At 41.0% G+C, this 18,297-nt stretch overlaps 1 protein-coding gene across 16 annotated transcripts in view; it reads left to right on the top strand.

Annotated features, from left to right (window-relative positions):
- The first annotated feature begins 10,779 nt into the window (after positions 1–10,779).
- The window catches only part of ank2b (ankyrin 2b, neuronal), a 781,056-nt gene continuing 773,538 nt past the window's right edge, over positions 10,780–18,297 (top strand). For 11 of the 16 annotated variants that reach the window (XM_052010170.1, XM_052010174.1, XM_052010161.1 and 8 more), the window contains exon 1: positions 10,781–11,031. In XM_052010170.1, coding sequence (XP_051866130.1) covers positions 10,951–11,031 — 81 coding nt within the window. In that variant the 5' untranslated portion in view covers positions 10,781–10,950. Of the gene's footprint in view, positions 11,032–18,297 lie in introns of all 16 variants that reach the window. The other 5 variants (XM_052010179.1, XM_052010168.1, XM_052010177.1 and 2 more) reach the window with 3 other exon arrangements.

Raw genomic sequence — 18,297 nt, 5'->3', positions numbered from 1 at the left:
AGTTCAAAGGAAATATGCAGGGCAACTTTTTTTGCTCAGAGAATGGTGGATACCTGGAATGCACTGCCAGGGGTGGCGGTGGAGGCAGACACGATAGAGGCATTTAAGAGGCTCTTAGATAGGCACATGAATGTGCAGAGAATAGAGGGATATGGACCAAGTGCAGGCAGAAGGAATTAGTTTAATTTGTCTGGCAAAACATCATGAGCCAAAGGGCCTGTTCCTGTGCTGTCCTGTTCCATGGACTATGTTCGATGCATACGTACACAAGGTACAAATGCCATGAAAATTAACTTTTTGCAGCAGCAACACAATACATTACATAGAATCAAAGAATCATGGAACAGTACAGCACAATACAGGCCCTTCGGCCCACAATGTTGTGCCAACCTTTAAACCTCGCCAAAGACTATCTAACCCCTTCCTCCCACATATCCCTCTATTTTAAACTCCTCCATATGCTTATCTAGCAATCTCTTGAATTTGACCAATGTACCTTCCTCCACCACCGCCCCAGGCAGCGCATTCCATTCCCCAACCACTCCCTGGGTAAAGAACCTTCCTCTGATATCTCCCTTGAACTTCCCACCCATTACCATAGCACCATAGAACCATACAGCACAAAACAGGCCCTTCGGCCCACCATGTTGTGCCGTCCATCAAACCACCCTCACACTATCTAACCCTTTCCTCCCGCATATCCCTCTATCTCACATTCCTCCATATGCCTATCCAACAAACTCTTGAACCTGTCCAATGTATTACTTTAAAGCCATGCCCTCTTGTATTGAGCATTGGTGCCCTGGGAAAGAAGCGCTGGCTGTCCACTCTATCTATTCCTCTTAATATTTTGTATACCTCTTAATATTTTATATACCTCTATCATGACTCCTCTCATCCTCTTTCTCTCCAAAGAGTAAAGCCCTAGCTCCCTTAGTCTCTCCTCATTAGCCATACTCTCTAAACCAGGCAGCATCCTGGTAAATCTCCTCTGCACCTTTTCCAACGCTTCCACATCCTTCCTATAATGAGGCGACCAGAACTGAACACAGTACTCTAAGTGTGGTCTATCCAGAGTTTTGTAGAGCTGCATCATTACCTCGTGGCTCTTAAACTCAATCCCATGATTTATGAATGCTAACATCCCATAAGCTTTCTTAACTACCCTATCCACCTGTGAGGCAACTTTCAGTGATCTGTGGATATGAACCCCTAGATCCCTCTGCTCCTCCACACTACCCAGGATCCTGCCATTAACTTTGTACTCTGCCTTGGAGCTTGTCCTTCCAAAAGTGTACCACCTCACACTTCTCCGGATTGAACTGCAGCTGCCACTCTTCCTTTATCTCCTGGTGGCTATTGGGAGGCCTATAAGTGTAACCCCACCAGAGTATTTGCACCTTTCTTATTTTTGAGCTCTACCCATATTGCCTCACTGGATGAGCCCTCCAGTATGTCCTCTCTGAGTGCAGCTGTGATGTTCTCCCTGACTGGTAATGTTACTCCTCCATCTCTTTTATCTTCATCCTCGTCACATCTGAAACATTGAAACCCTGGAACATTGAGTGCCTGTCCTTGTCCCTCACTCAACAAAGTCTCTGTAATGGCCACAACATTATAGTTCCATGTACTGATCTAGGCTGAAGTTCATCTGCCTTACCTATAATACTCCTTGCATTAAAATGAACACATTTCAGTCCATCAGTCCCACCATGCTCATTCACATGGCCCTGTCTGCCTATCCTGTCAGGCTTACTTTACCTAACCCCTACCTTCCCCTCAAACCCTCCACCTGCTGATATGTTGCTCTGGGTCCCATCCCCATGCCACGCTAATTTAAACCCTCCTGAGTAGTACCAGCAAACATCCCTGAAAGGATATTGGTTCCCCTCCAGTTTAGGTGCAATCCATCATTCTTGTACAGGTCCACCTGCCCTGGAAGAGAACCCAATGAATGACATTATTCTAGCTGGAGGTCTACGGCCAGAGGTGTTCCACAGGGATCGGAGCTGCAACCTCTGTTGTTTGTGATTTAGATATGAATGACTTGGATGAAAATGTAGATAGTTTGGTTGGTAAGTTTGGAGATGACACTAAAATCAGAGGAGTTGCAGACAGTGAAGAAGGTCGTTAAAGGATACAGCAGTATATAGATCAGTTACAGTTATGGGCTGAGAAATGGCAGATAGAGTTTAATACGGGCAAGTGTAAGATGCTGCACTTTAGGAGGTCAATTGTAAAGGGAAAGTACACAGTTAATGGCAGGACTCTTAACAGCATTGATGTACGGAAGGATAGTGGGATCTGAGGGTATACCTCCCTGAAAGTGGCAATGCTAGTAGATAGGGCAATTAAAAAAAAGGCATATAACATGCTTGCCTTAATCCCTATAGGGGCATAAAGTATAAGGGTCAGGAAGTCATGATGCAGTTGGTTAGGCTGCACTTGGAGTATTGCATGGAGTTCTGATTGCCCCATTACAGGAACGATGTGCAGGCTTTGGAGAGCATGCAGAAGAGGTTTATCAGGATGATGTCTGGATTAGAGGGCATGTGCTATAAGGAGAGGTTGGACGAACTTGGATTGTTTTCTCTGGACTGTTGGAATCTGAGGGGAGACCTGATTTACTAAAAGTTTACTAAGTTATGTGAAGCATAGATAGGGTATACAGTCGGAATCTTTATCCCAGGGTAGAAATGTTGAATACTAGCAGTCATAGCTTTAGGGTGAGAGGGGGAAAATTCAAAGGGGATGTGCGGGGCAAGTTTTTTACACAGAGAGTGATAGGTGCCTGGAACACACTGCCAGGTCTGGTAATGGAAGCAGATACATTAGTGGCATTCAAGAGGTTTTCAGATTGGCATATGAATATGCAGGGAATGGAGGGATATGTATCATATGCAGGCAGGAGTGATTAGTTTAATTTGGCATCATGCTTGGCACTGACATTGTGGGCTCGAAGGGCCTGTTCTGGTGCTGTACTGTTCTCTGTTCTTGTCTCGCTAGCATGTGGCACGGGGAGTAATCCTGAGATTACAACCCGAGAGGTCGTGTTTTATAACTTTCCACCTAACTCCCGAAAGTCTCTTTGCAAGACCTCACCTCTCTTCCTGCCTTTGTCATTAATACCCATATGGACCATGACTGCTGTCTGTTCACCCTCCCTTTCATAATATCCTGTGCCTGCTCAGAGACATCCTTGACCCTTACACCAGAGAGGCAACACACATTCCTGCAGTCTCACTCACGGCCACAGAAACGCATCTGTGCTCCTAACTACAGTATCTCCTATCACTATTGCTCACCGAGACTTTGTCCTACCTGCTGTACAATAGAGCCAGTCATAGTGCCAGTGATCTGGCTGCTACTGTTTTTATCATCTGAGAGGCTATCCCACACCTGCCCCCCAAACAGTATCCAAAACAGTATACCTGTTTGAGAGGGGGATAGCCACAGGAGACTCCTGCACTACCTGCCTGCCCCTCCTGGCAGTCACCTCGCTGCCTGAAAACTTTGGTGTAACCTTATGTCCCCCATATGCTCCTTAAAGAATCCAAATGCCACTCCTACTGATCCATGCAGTCTGAGAGGAGCTGCAGCTGGACACACTATCTGCAGGCATAGTTGTCAGGACCACTAGACTGCTCCCTGATCTCCCACATCTGTCAGGAGGAGCATACCACTCCACTGACTGACATTACTGCCCCCTTTAACAATTTTTAATAAATTAGCAGACTTAAGAAAAAGGAAATGCCTGGTATTGGGAAACAAGCCTGGCCAAGTGATTGGAATTTCAGTGGGAGAGCATTTTAGGAACAGTGATCATACTCTGTAAGTTTTCAGATAGTTATGGATTAGGATAAAATGGGACCTCAGGGGAAAGTGCTAAATTGGGGAAAGGCTTATTACAACAGTATTAGGCAGGAGCTGGGGAGAGTAGATTGGGAGCAGCTGTTACTGGGTAAGTCCACATCTGACACTTGGGGGTCAATTAAAGGCCGGCTGATCAGAATTCAGGACCAACATGTTCCTGTGAGGAAGAAAGACAAGGATGACAAGGTTCGGGAACCTTGGATGATCAGAGACATTACAAATTTAGTCAAAAAAGAAAAGGAAGCATATGTAAGATTTAGGAAGCTGAAATCAGACAGAACATTTGAGGAATATAAATGAAGGAGGAGAGAATTTAAGTAAGGAATCAAGACATCTAAAGGGGCCCTGAAATGTCCTTAGAGAGTAGGATTATAGAGAATCTAGTCATTGTATTCATAGATTAAAAACAAAAGGGAAACTAGGGAGAGGATAGGACCACTCAAGGACAAAGGATGGAATTTTGGCCTGGAGCCAGAGGAAATGGGCGAGGTACGAAACGAGTACTTTACATCAGTATTCGCCAAGGATAAGGACATGGAGGATAACGAGATCAGGGAGAGATATGCTGATATTCTAGGGCATATTGATACCAAGAAAGAGAACGTGTTTGGCCTCTTGAAGAGCATTAAGGTAGATGGGTCCCAAGGGCCTAATAGGATCTACCCCAGGTTATTGAGAGAGGCAAGAGAGGAGATTGACAGGGCCTTGACAAAGGTCGTTGTATCCTCTTTAGCCAAAGGCAATGTCCCAAAGCACTGGAGAATAGCCAGTGTTATTTCTCTATTTAAGATGGGCAGCAGAGACAAACCAGGAAACTATAGGCAGGTGAGCCTTACATCAACAAGAGGGACATTATTGGAGAAGATTTTTCGGATCTCCTCGGATCTGGAAAAGCATAGACTTATTACAAAGAGTCAGCATGGCCTGTGTGGGGGAGGTCATGACTTACTACTTGAGTGAGTGAGAATAACATCATAGAATCATACAGCATGGAAACAGGCCATTTGGCCCAACCCATCCATGCTGACCATGGGCCACTATTAATTCTATCTCTCATCACTTGGTCCGTAGCCTTCCATGCATAATTGATTCAAGGGCTCATCTAGATACTACTTAAATGCTGCCAGTGACCCAGCTTCAATCATTCTCTCTAGTAGTGCATTCCAGGTATTTACTACTTTCTGGGTGACAAAGGTCCTTTCAGATCCCTTCTACATTTCTTCCCCCTTACCCTAAACCTGTGTCCTCTCATTTTATCTACCTCTGATATGGGGAAAAGTTTCCTGCAGTCTACCCTATTTTCCCCCCTAATTATTTTATATACCTTGATAAGTGAGGAGCACAAAGTATGTACAAGTTGTGTTGAAGTGTATCAGTTTTATTGGAGCTTAGAAGAATAATGGGTGATCTCATTGAAACATATAAGATCTTAAAGGGATATGAAGAAGAATCTCAAACAAAGGACATAGTTTCAAGGTAAGAGGCTGGTCACTTAAAGACAAGATAGGCAGAAATTTCTTCTCACAAAGGGTGGTGAATCTCTGAAATTCTCTACTCCAGAGAATTGTGGAGGATCACTCATTAGAAGTACTCAAGGTGGAAGTAGATAAATTTTTGAAAGATCAGGGGATCAAGGATTATGGGGATCTAGCACGGAGAAGGAGTTGTAGCTGGTGTCAAGCATGCACAATCATATTTAATGTGGAGCGGGCTTGAGGGGTCAGGTGGCCCATTCCTTCTCCCATTTTCTTGTGTTCTATCGTCAGTGAATAACAAAACAAAAACCCAATGATAGGTTATCACATTTGCAACAGTGTCTAACTCAGTTTGCTATACACTTAGATAACTTCAATGACACAACTATTTCATCATTCGGATCCCAAATTCCACATCCCATCTGTCTTTTCTATATAACTGATCTATGGACAAAGATATCTCTCCCCCACTGGTTGAATCCCTTCTTAACTCTCTTTCTGTTTTCCATTACCCATCCAACTCTTTGGTTGTCCTATGATTGCTGCAAAGGTCAGGTGATGAGAACATAAGAAAATAGGAGCAGGAGATGGCCCTTTGTGCCTTGCCCACCATTCAGTATGATCATGGCTGATCCATTCCAGGTCTCATCTCTTCTGCACCAGTTCCCCAATAGCCTTCAATGCCCTAATCTTTCAAAAATGTATCTACTTTCTCTTTAAATACCCTCAATGATTTAGCATCCAAAACCTTCTGGGTTAGAGAATTCCAGAGATTTACCACCCTCTGAATGAAGTTCCTACACACCTCAGTTTTAAGTGACTGCCCCCTGATGTTGTAACTCCGTCTCCTCATTCAAGATTCTCCCACCAGAGGAAACATCTCAACATGCTCTGAAGGATCTTATATGTTTTAATAAGGTCACACCTCATTCTTCTGAACTCCAAGTATATAGATCTATTTTTGTTTTAGCCACTTATGATGAGCCAACCCTCTTATTCTTGGAATTAGTCAAGTGAATCTCTTTTGGACTGCCCCCAATACAGTAGTACAGGGCATCCCCAGGTTAAGAACATCCAAACATTGATATGTAAGGAGTGATATGGACACCTCCTACATATGAACTAGCTTTCATTATGTTATTAAATTCAAAAGTCTGACCTATGTACATATGTTTGTACTTCATATATCCTATGAGTGGCAGAACAAGTTCCATCTTTCTCTCCACTTTTAGTAATAGCTCTTTCTTCTCAGCCTTATGTGATTTTGATGCCATTCAATACCGTGGAGGGGTGGTTACCATATCAAGTGATTTTTGTGTATTTGACATTTCCATTCTGGGAAAATGAATATCTACGCTGTCTATGCCACTCATAATTTTATATACCTTGAACAGTATATAGTGATTATGAAAGGCATAGACAGGGTAGGTAGCCTCAAAGAAACAATCCAGGTTTGTCCAAGCTCTCCCTATAGCTATTACTCTCTAATCCAGGCAATATCTTGATGAACCTCTTCTGCACTCTATCTAATGTCTCCACATCCTTCCTGTAATGCGGCAGCCTGGACTGCACACAATATTCCAACTGTGGCCTGACCAAAGTTTTACCCAGCTGCAACATGACTTCCCAGTTTTTATACTCAACACACTAACCGATGACGGCAAGAATGCATTGGTAAATTAGTTTATTCACATATACAGTGAAAAACTTTGTTTTGCATGCTATCCATACAGATCATTTCATTACAACAGTGCATTGAGGTAGTATTTTATGGAAAATAGTAATAGAATGCTTTACCAACCTATCTACTTATGTTGCCACTTTCAAGGAGCTATGGACTTGCACCCCATGATTCCTCTGTGCATTAATGCTCCAAAGGGTCCTGCCATTTACTGTATACTTTGCTCTTATATCTGACCTCCCAAAGTGCAATACCTCACACTTGTCTGAATTAAACAACATCTGCCATTTCCCAGCCCACATTTCCATCTGGTCTGTATCCTGCTTAATCCTTTGACAACCATCCTCACTATCCACAACTCTGCCATGTTTTGTGTTATCTGTAAACTTCCTAATCAGCCCAGCTACATTTTTGTCCTATATACAGTGTGTGTGTGTATATATATATATATATATATATATATATATATATATATATATATATAAATATATAAATAAATATGTGTATATATATATATATATAAATAAATAAAAGCAGGTGGTCAACATTTCGGATCAGGACCCTTGTTCAGCACTGAGGTTCCAGCACTGATCAATACAGAACTCCATTGGTCACATATCTTCAGTTAGGATGAACCATCGGGGAAGGGGTAGATGAGTGCATGTATGAATTAGGGTGAGAAGCAGAGATCGAGGATGTGCAAAAAATAATTCTTTGACCAATCTTTTGCCCATTTGAACTAATACCTCCAAATATGACACTGTGTGTCAAATTTTGTTTGCTTGATGCTCATGTGAAACACCTTGATACATGAAAAGCACCAAGTAAGTACAAATTGTTGAAGTTTATCATTTTTATTTCTATATTGTTTGTTCAACAGGTGGCTTATCAGAACAAGTCTACAAGGTTTATACATGATTTCCTTCCATAGTTGTTTATGAGAATGCATATTTTTTCTTCCTATGAACACTACTAAATTTCACCTGCTATATTCCAACTACTTTTGTGTAATTTATTTTGCCTACAGTGAGTTTTATTTCTCTTTATTAATCTTCAGAATCCAAATTGTGGATATGAGTTTGAAACAGTTGATCCCAAGATCCCAATCCTTGTCCAGTACCCATTCCAAACATTACTTGTTGAACAAATGACAGCTACGTCCTACTGTTTTCAATTCCTGAATTTCCACTGTATAACTTTGAACATAGTTTTGTAAATTTTTTTTTTGGAAATCTACATTGGGATGTTGCTTCCACCTAAAGGAAAAGGGAATAATCAGGTATGTATTCTCCCCTCTATACTCACATTAAATTTTATAAGACTTTAATTCTGCAGGGCTACATCTGGTAGAACCTGGCTGCTCTGTGGAGTTTTTAATCTACTTGCATTATTTTCCAGATTTAATTTTCATTTTGACTCAACACTTTCTTCCTCCAATAAAAATTATATGTTGTGGATTTGATTCTTGCTTTTTCCCAACTGATAGCTATACTCAATTTCTCCTTTCTACTGTGGGAGCATCATATGCAAGGTTATCCTCTGCTCACTCAATGTTGCAAATTTCTGGACAGTGGCCAGGAATGACAGGTCCAGTTGATTTTTCCATTCCTCAGCAAATTGCACACAGGCCATATAGCACCCTACTGCTGTCTCAGCTGTGATCAACTAAATGAGCACAAATTGTTTATTCCCTCACTGTGATTTGCCATAGAGACCATGTATCTGGACTTGGACATTGGTGGATCCTAAGAATTAATAAAATCTATTTTCTCATATAAACATTAATGTAACCTTGAGAAGGTTATTGAGCTACAAAGACAATTGGTAACATTGATTTTCAATTAGTTTCATATGGAAGTTCTGTAAAATCTCACTCACATTTTCCCTTCTCCTACTTTTAGATCAAGAGTTTTGTCCAACCAGTTTCCAATGTGCCAGTCTCTGAGAAGCAGTCAATGAAATTAATTTTTAACTTAAATAAAATTGTGAGCGATGTGCAATTGTCCTCTGAACCTACCATAATCAGGCATCAAGGTCAATGTTGTTGTTTAGTCCATTGTCATTGCTGGAAAATTCTTGTTGGAAATTGATTGACTGCATAACAGCTGCAATGAGGAGGTTGACCAGTTACTGTGTCAATTATGCCGCTTTATACTTTAACACTACTATTCCTCTAGTAACTATCTTATTAAGTATGCAACATGAATAACACTGCAAAAGTTATGTTGTGTCCTTTCTCATACTGAGTAGAGACTGACTCTTTTGCAGTATTATTCATGTTGCTGCATACTTAGTTACTAGAGACCCCAGTCGTCATACACAATTCAAGAAAGTTCTAGATGAATCCATATATGTAATGTAGATGTCTTATCTAAAGATTAGATCCAGAACTACTTTGTGATGTTGACTGGTTAGAGTAAGGAAAATATATTGAGCCGTTTCCAACAAAATGTTTACTCTCTTACCAAGTTGGTACAGAACTTTCTTATGGTAATACTTTCTATAAATTTTATATTTAATTTTTGTTTCATTCTCCGTGTACTGGATTACCCACGTCCATGTCATTCTCAATATATCCTATGGTTCTTACAAGAGATGTGTTCATTGCATGCTTCCTAAGATTACAGAATGCTATTTTCATTTGCATTCAACTGTTTGTTGAAACCATAGCATTTCTTTCTCTCTTTCTCTATCGCCTTTTTGCATTATTTCCACACTTTCCCACTCCCATGTACTAAAATACACGATGAATGATCCCTGTGGATTCACCCAATCGGTGAATAATCCAGTTGGTTCTTCGTGAAAACGCATTTTTAGATTTACGAGATTTATTTTCATTGGTGAGAATCAAGAGGCAAAGTTGGTGTATTTCATTCTACCGAAATTAAACTGTTATTTTATCATTGTAAATACTGGTGGCCCGTGATACTATTTCTTGTTATTGTTGATTTTCAAGGGCAGACCGTTGCTTCCATATCTTTGTAGTTCGAAACACTATGAACAACGAATTACTCAGCAGCACTAGGACGACTATATTTCAACAGTTTCAAGAACCTTATCCAGATAAAGGGAAGGCAACCCTGCTGATTACCGATCGCAACATAAAAGTGAATTTATTTTAAATGACGTAAAACTATTTCTCGTTTATTCTTCACACGTGTACATTTCCATTCATGAATGTAGTTAAAATTGTTGGATATATGGGTTAGTGATTATTGTATAATTTACAACAAGTAGTAATATTGTCATTTTATAATAACTTTCATTTAAATGTTAATAACGTTATAAACTGCATGTTACAGATTAATAACATTATATTTATAAATTTCGAAAACATGCCAAATGTAAAAATAATTACCGGTTACAAAACATTGTTTGGTAGACTACTAATTCAAGTAACGACCGTTATTATAAAGTATTAGTGTGGCAAATCCTTGGCACTACGCAGCTTGGACCAAAAAAGCTGTGTGCCCCACCTTATTCTTGAGTGTGGGAGCAGAATCATGACAGATCAGAGCGGTTCTCCGTCCAGTATCCTGCACTGTGCGTGATCACATCAGCGTGTATTGTAGGGCACTGACGCCAGCTCCCAGACTGTCGCTAAAACTGAGTTGAGGCAGAGCTTGAGCCGGCCGTGAGTGCCGCAGTAACCCGGGAACACGGACGCTCTCGTTTTGGCAGCGCCACAAGGTCAAACGCTACACCTCCCCCCCCACCCACACCCCCACAAAAATCATCCTCCATCTACCCCCTCCTTCCCCTTCCCGAGGTTTCAATAACCGAGTACAAAAAAAATCGGCCAAAGGAGAACCAAAACCAGGAAAGCAGCGTCTGCAGTGAGAGAGAGAGAGAGAGAGAGAGCGCGAACCAGAGCTGCTGCCACACAATCGCGCTTCACAACAGACTGAGGGAGTGAAGAAAATGGCTTCTCCCCCCTCCTCCTCCTCCTCCTCCCCGCAGGGAGGCGGGACTTCTCCAAACCCGCCAGACCGCATTCGCCAGGTGGGTTATAACGATTGCAAAACATTTTTTTGTTGGTGGGGGTACAGTTTCTTTTCTGCTATGTTATTTACCCTGCTCCGAGAGTGCAGCCCTCGCCCGGCTCGCAGAAAGGCCTCCCCCTTGAATCCGCCTCGGAGGCTGACAGACAGCGCTGACGTTGCCCGGGGTTACCAAAATTCTTTGAAGTCCTCCATCCCTGAGGTCCGCGTTGAAGTGGGGGGAAATGCTGGCCTAAGTGGTTGCGCTCGCTTTCCTGGTTCAGGCGGCGGTCGAGTGCAGCCAGTGTGCGTGACTGAGCGGCGGGAGCGGGGTGGGGGTTTGTCCGGACTAAAACAGGTGTTGGTGAGCGTGCATGCTTGGCAGATAGCACCAGTCCGAGTCCCACTCCCTCGCCAGACGCACAACATGAAATGATGATATTCTGCATGAGTATTCGTCCAAATTGTCAATCTGTGCTGTGTGATGGTTGTTGAAAATGCAGGTTTATTAGCAGTCTTTGAGGATGCATTTAAAATTATTTCTTGCAATTGATAGTTTGGTGAAACTGATTTACTGTTAGAATTATTATCCCATAATTTTTGGCCGCTTCCCCTCCCCCCCCATGTTGTTAATGTTAGTCTATGTGGGCAGAGTGCGGATCTGCACTTCGTTCCATATGTGTTTCAGTTTATGTGTGCAAGATGGTTTTGCATGGCGAACATTTGATAACTTCTTGCAAAACAAGGAACAAAACAGACGGAGACGCACGATGGAAATACTGGATAAATCTAGACATGAGGGTCTCGATAATTATAGATATGCCGCTCAATTGTATTGAGTTGTGCACGACTTGTTTGTATTCACTCTAACGTTTTTTACTTTTGAGAAAAGCACAATTGCCCAGAATTTGTGGCCATAGTGACAGTGAAACTGTTAGCATTAATTGCTATTACTCTGTTAAATTGACAGTAATCTCAAGCGTAGAAAACACACATTAGCAGATGGACATGTAAATCTGTAAGCGCTTGTCAATGAAGCCCAATTTATCCTCTGGCTGCACTGTTGATGTTTTCATAGACGCAATCAACATAGCGATTTCCGGGAACTTCAACTTTTTGTGCATTAATCCCATTGAAAATGTTAATTCATTTTGAATGAGTTGCAACTGAGTTTTTAATGACATGATGATGACTGCTGAACAACCTCTCTGGCCTTGAAAAAATAACTTTTCTAAAATTCATGACTTTTAGAATCATTTTTAAGTGTTTATGGTATTTCAACTTTTGTAATAATTGTAATGTGTAAGATTAAATTTAAAAGCACTCAATTTACAAATTTTTGCTATTACACCTTTGACTCTTTAAGGCAATTGTTGTGGATTTACAAACTGCTTTTTTTACTTTAGCTAATAGTGCCTCACTCTTCAGCCATAGGAAGACATCGTACCAAAATATCCATTATACATTATGCCCAACCTTTTTGATTTATGAAATTTTGCCTAACAAAGCATTTTCCAGGAACACAGCTCCTTCATTAATTGAAGAATATCTGTATGTCCTTATCTTTATTTTGTTTTCTGTAAAATGTTTAAAAATTATTAAAAATCAATGCTTTTTACTTCCTTGTTTCCTGTCTGTGAGAAATGATTAGCTGTTCAGTCTGTTTGATGACATCAGTATTGCTGGGCTCACAGAGCCTCTAAGGAAGAAAGCTGACTGCAGTTCACATCGGAAGAGGGTAAAGACATGCCATGGAGCTTGATAAATCTAAAATAATAGTGTAGGTGATAAAAGAAGCTGACCTGAATGGATCAAGCATATATTACTGCTGTTCTTGTGTGTGTTTTTGGTGGTTGGTAAAACATTGCAGAATTTAGGGTATAAACAAACTCTAGAGTGTAGACAAATGCAAACTTACTTAATCTATGTGCTAATTGGTTCCAAATGTGATACTAGCACTTGGAATCAGTAACTGCAGAAACAGGCTTTTACTTTAACATTACTCCAACTGTTAAACAGAAAATGAGAAGCAAGATTTTTTTATTTTTATCCAAATTAGCTTTAATACAAAACATGGAGCTGCTGTGACTGAATGTTAAAAGTAATGATTTTAGCATGGATTGATAAGCCATAGAGTCACAAGGTCATACAGCAGAGGAACAGGTCCTTTGGCCCACCTTGTCCATGATGACCATCAAGTACCCATCTATACTAATTGCATTTCCCAGCCGCATGTTCATAACTTTCTTATGCGCTGATAATTCAAATGCTCATCCAGATATTTCCTAATTTTTGTGAGAGTCTCTGCTTCCACTACCCTTTCAGACAGTGCATTCCAAATTCCAATCATTCTCATCATGAAAAAAATCTCCCTCTGAACAATTTACCCCTTCCCTTAAAATCTATGACTTCTGGTTATAGCTATCTCAAACATTTACTACTGTCGAATCTATCTGTGCCACAGTGTATGTATACCTGTGTCAGGTCCCTCCTCAGCCTTCTGTGCTTAAGGGAAACAATCACAGCCTATTCACTCTCTTCTTGTAAATGAGGTGTTTTATCCCAGGCAATATCTGAGTGAATCTAAATTTAAGAACAACTGCAGATGCTAGAAATCTGAAACAAAAACAGAATATGTTGGAAGAACTCAGCATGTAAGGCAGCGTCTGTGAAGGGAAGGGTCACTCTAGTGGGGCTGTATTAAAGACCCCCTCCCCCCCTGCCCCCCCGCAATAGTCAGTAGGAACATGAGGAGCAGGTGTGTAGAAAAATTGCTCATAGTTGTACAAATAGTGTGGTTGTATTAGTGGGAGATTTTAATTTCCCTGGTATTAACTGGATTATCCAGAGTGTTAAGGGCCTAGACAGGGTGGAATTTGTGAAATGTGTCCAGGAAAGTTTTCCTGAGTCAATATGTACTCGGGCGGGTGCAATACTGGACCTCCTCTTGGGGAACAAGGTTGGGCAAGTAATGGAAGTGGCAGTCTGGGAGCACTTTGGTTCTAGTGACCATAATTTCATAGTGTTTTAAGATAGTGATGGAAAAGGATAGGACAGGTCCACAGGTTAGTGTCCTAAACTGGAGCAGGGCTAATTTTGAGGGAATTAGGCAGGATCTAACAGAACCTGTTTGAAAGGAAAGGAACAAGTTTTAAGTGTGTGATGTCAGGAGTCCACGAGCAGCATGTTCCTGTTAGGGTGAAGGGTAAACCTGGCAAGTTTAGGAACCTTGGCTGATGAGGGATATTGAGGCTCCAGTCAAAAAAAAAGAAGGAAGCATACATTGGGAGGTTGGAGATGAGTGAATCCATTGATGACTATAAAAAGAGTTAGAATTCTCTTAAGTCAGAAATCAGGAGGGCAAAGAGAGGGTCTGAAATGGATTTGGCAGGTAACGTTGAGGTAAATCCCAAGAGGTCCTATAGGTAAAAGGGTGGCGAGGGAGAGATAGGTCCCCTTAGAGATCAGCAGGACTGCCTATGTCTTGAGTCACAGGAGATGGGTGGGATTTTTAATAAATATTTCTCCTTGGTGTTTACTGAGGAGAAAATCATGGTTGCTAAAGAGATAAGGGAAACTAGTGGAGATGTTTTGGAGGAAATTCATTACCAGGGACGAGGTATTTGCAGCCTTACAGCATATTAAGGGCCCGACCAACTGCATCCTCAGACTTTGTGGGAGGCTAAAGAAAAAATTGCGGAGGCCCTTATGGAGATATTTGCTTCATCATTAGCTGCTGGTGAAGTTCTCAAAGACTTGAAGGTGGCTAATGTTGTTCTGCTGTTTAAGAAGGGTAGCAAGGACAAGCCAGGGAACTACAGGCCAGTCAGTCTGACATCAGTGGTGGGGAAATTACTGAAGGGAATTCTGAGGGACAGGATCTACCAGTATTTGGATAGACAGAGTCTGATTAGGAGGAGTCAGCATGGCTTTGTGTGTGGAAAACCGTGCTTGACGAACCTTTTGGAATTTTTTGAAGAGGTAACCAAAAAGGTAGGTGAGGGTAGGGCAGTGGATGTTGTCTATTTGGACTTTAGCAAGGCCTTCAACAAGGTACTGCACTGTAGGCTGGTCTGGAAAGCAGGAGAAAGAGGAGCGACCTTATTGAAATGTTCAAAATTCTCAGATACATAGATGAGGTGGATGGTAACAATCTCTTCCCCAGGATTAGGGAGTCCAAACCTAGAGGGTGTAGATTTGGGGTGAAATGGGAAAGATTTAAATGGGAAAGATTTAAATGGGACCTGAGGGGCAACTTTTTCACTCAGAGGGTGGTGAGTATATGGAATGAGCTGCCAGAAGAAGTGGTTGAGGCAGGTACAATAGTATCATTTAAGAAGCACTTGGATAGGTACATGGAGGGTTGGGGTTTAGAGGGACATGGGCCGAATGCAGGAAATCAGGACTAGCTGGATGGGCAATGTGGTTGCCATGGACTCGTTGGGTCAAAGGGCCTGTATCTGCACTGTATTGCTCAATGACTCGAAAAGAAAAACTGTCAATGTTTTGGGTCTGCAACCCTTTGTCAGATCTCAGTTTCTTTTTCAACAGATGCTGCCTGACTAGCTGAGTTTTTCCAGCATTGTCTATTTTTGATCCTGGTAAATCTTCTCTGCACCCTCTCTGGAGCAATCACATCCTTCTTAATACAGTGGTGACCAAAACTACACGCAATATTCTGGACCTATGTTCACTGAGGTTTTACAAAGTTTTACTGTAATCTTCCTGTTCCTATATTCTTTGACCCTTTACCACCCTATCTGCCTGTACTGCCGTTTTCAGGGATTTTTGATCATGTTTACCAAGGTTCCTCTGTTCCTCAATACTTAATAGGTCCCGTTATGTCCCACCTGTATTCAGTCTCTTGAAATGCATCACTCTGCATTTATCAGGGTTAAATTCCATCTGCCATTTCTTTGCCTAACTTACGAAATGATCAATATTGTTATATAGCCCCAGACTCTCCATCTCACTATCCACAACATCACCATTTTTGTCCCTTCTGCAAACCTATTAATCACTCCTCTCACATTAACATCTAAGTCGTTGCAGTATATACAAGTGATAAGGGTCCCAGTGATACACCACTGGTCACAGGCTTCCAATCACAAAAGCACTGCTCCACCAAACCCCTCCGTGGATCCAGTTTGCCAACTTGCATGGATCCCATGGACTCCAGTCTTTTGGACCAGCGTTCCATGTGGGACCTTGTCAAGTGCCTCACTAATAAGATTGCATCATCTGTACTACCCTCATCTATATATTTAGCTACAGCTTCAAAAAGCTCAGTCAAATTTTCAGACAGGATCTCCCACTAACAAAGCTGTGCTGACTATTGCTGATCAGTCCATAATATGCGTTTTGGGGATTAATATTTAATAAGGAATGGGGCACTCCAATATTTTTAAAGTGCATTACTTGACCATGGAGACAATGAATGTCTTAACCTTGAGATCTAGTCTATGTTCAGTCAGATAATGTCAGGTAAGTGATCATTATGAACAGGCACTGCCCTCGTGATTAAAGTTTCTGATCTCCATCAAATGACCACATTGACAACAGACGGGATTGGATTCAGTTGTGTTCCAGAATCAAATCCCTGACAAGAATAACGGCATCAAGTTCAGGTGCCAGAACAACATCGTTTGAGTTAATGTACATAGCTTCCTTTATAGGAGGTAAGAACAAAATTGGCCAAGAATATAATTGTAAGAAATAGAGCCAAGGCTGCAGTGGAATTTGAGTTACTTTCCATAATAGTAAAGATGCCCATGGTGAATAATGTAACTGGAAAATAAGAGAAAAGATAGAGTAAAATTAAAACAGGAAATGCTGGAAACACTGAACAGGCCAGGCCGCATCTCTGGGAAGGGAAACATAGTTAACATTTCAGGTCGAAGACCTTTTTTTTAAGAACAGGGTCAATGATTACCAATGATGTCATATTAATGCATGCAGTTTCTTTAAGTGATGGTATAAATTACTTGTATGGGTGATTTCATACTATTTGCAGTTGCCATCGTTAATTTTTCTGATGTTATAAAATAAACTGCAACATTAGAATAAATAATGTCAAATTCTATTTTTTACTTGTGGACATGACAATGTTAAATGCGATGATCACATTCACTGAGTTAGAATAAAGAGAAGTACTGGAAAATAAATTCCTATAATATCTTAAAGGTTATTCTAAGCATTTCAAACACATACTTGGAAAATTTTAATGGTTGAATGTTACTTTCTTTTTTCTTATAAAATCAGGACACACTGCTGGAGTTTAGTCATGCTCATTTAACACACTATTAGTTTTAATTATGTTATTTATATAACCTATATTTCTATATATATAATATTTGGATAATTATCTGGAGTTCATTATTCTTGAATTATGACCTGCTATCAATAAATGTCTGCATATCCTGTTTCTTTAAAATTGTAATAACTATTAGTAATATATGATTATCAAATGACAGGTCATCATAGCCAAAGAATGCAATACTTGATCTCCTATTAGGGAACCAGACAGGTCAGGTGACAGAAGTATGTGTAGGTGAACATTTTGAGTCTAGTGACCATCATGTCATTAGTTTCAAGTTAATTATGGATAAGGGTAGGTCTGGTCCTTGAGTAGAGGCCAATTTTGTGGAAATGAGAAAGGATCTAGGAAGAGTGGATTGGGATAAATTGTTTTCTGGCAAGGACGTGTTCAGTAAGTGGAAGGCCTTCAAAGGCGAAATTTTGTGAGTGCAGAGTTTGCATGTTCCTGCCAGGATTAAAGGCAAAGTTAACAAGCATAGGGAACCTTGGTTTTCAAGGGATATTGGCGATCTGGTTAAGAAAAAGAGAGAGGTGTATAGCAGGTATAGGCAACTAGGAACAAATGAGGTACTTGAAGCGTATAGAAAAAGTAAGAAAATACTAAAGAAGGAAATCAGGAAGGCAAAAAGAAGACGAAGTTGCTTTGGCGGATAATGTGGAGGTAAACCCAAAGTAAAAGGATAGTAAGGGACAAAATTGGTCCCCTAGAAGATCAGAGTGGTGGGCTATGTGTGGAGCCTCAGGAGATGGGGAAGATCTTAAACAGTTTATTTGCATCAGTATTTACTCAGGACTCTGGCACAGTGGATATGGAAGGAAGGGAAACAAGCAGTAGTGTCATGGAACATATAGAGATTAAAGAGGAGGAGGTGCTTGCTGCCTTACAGCGAATAAAGGTAGATAAATCCCCGGGGCCTGACATGATATTTCCTCGGACCTTGAGAGAGACTAGTGTAGAAATTGCAGGGGC

Source organism: Pristis pectinata, chromosome 2, assembly GCF_009764475.1.
Source record: "Pristis pectinata isolate sPriPec2 chromosome 2, sPriPec2.1.pri, whole genome shotgun sequence".
Taxonomy (NCBI): Eukaryota; Metazoa; Chordata; class Chondrichthyes; order Rhinopristiformes; family Pristidae; genus Pristis; species Pristis pectinata.
Note: the sequence above shows the minus strand (reverse complement) of the source record. Positions and strands in the feature narration are given on the sequence as shown.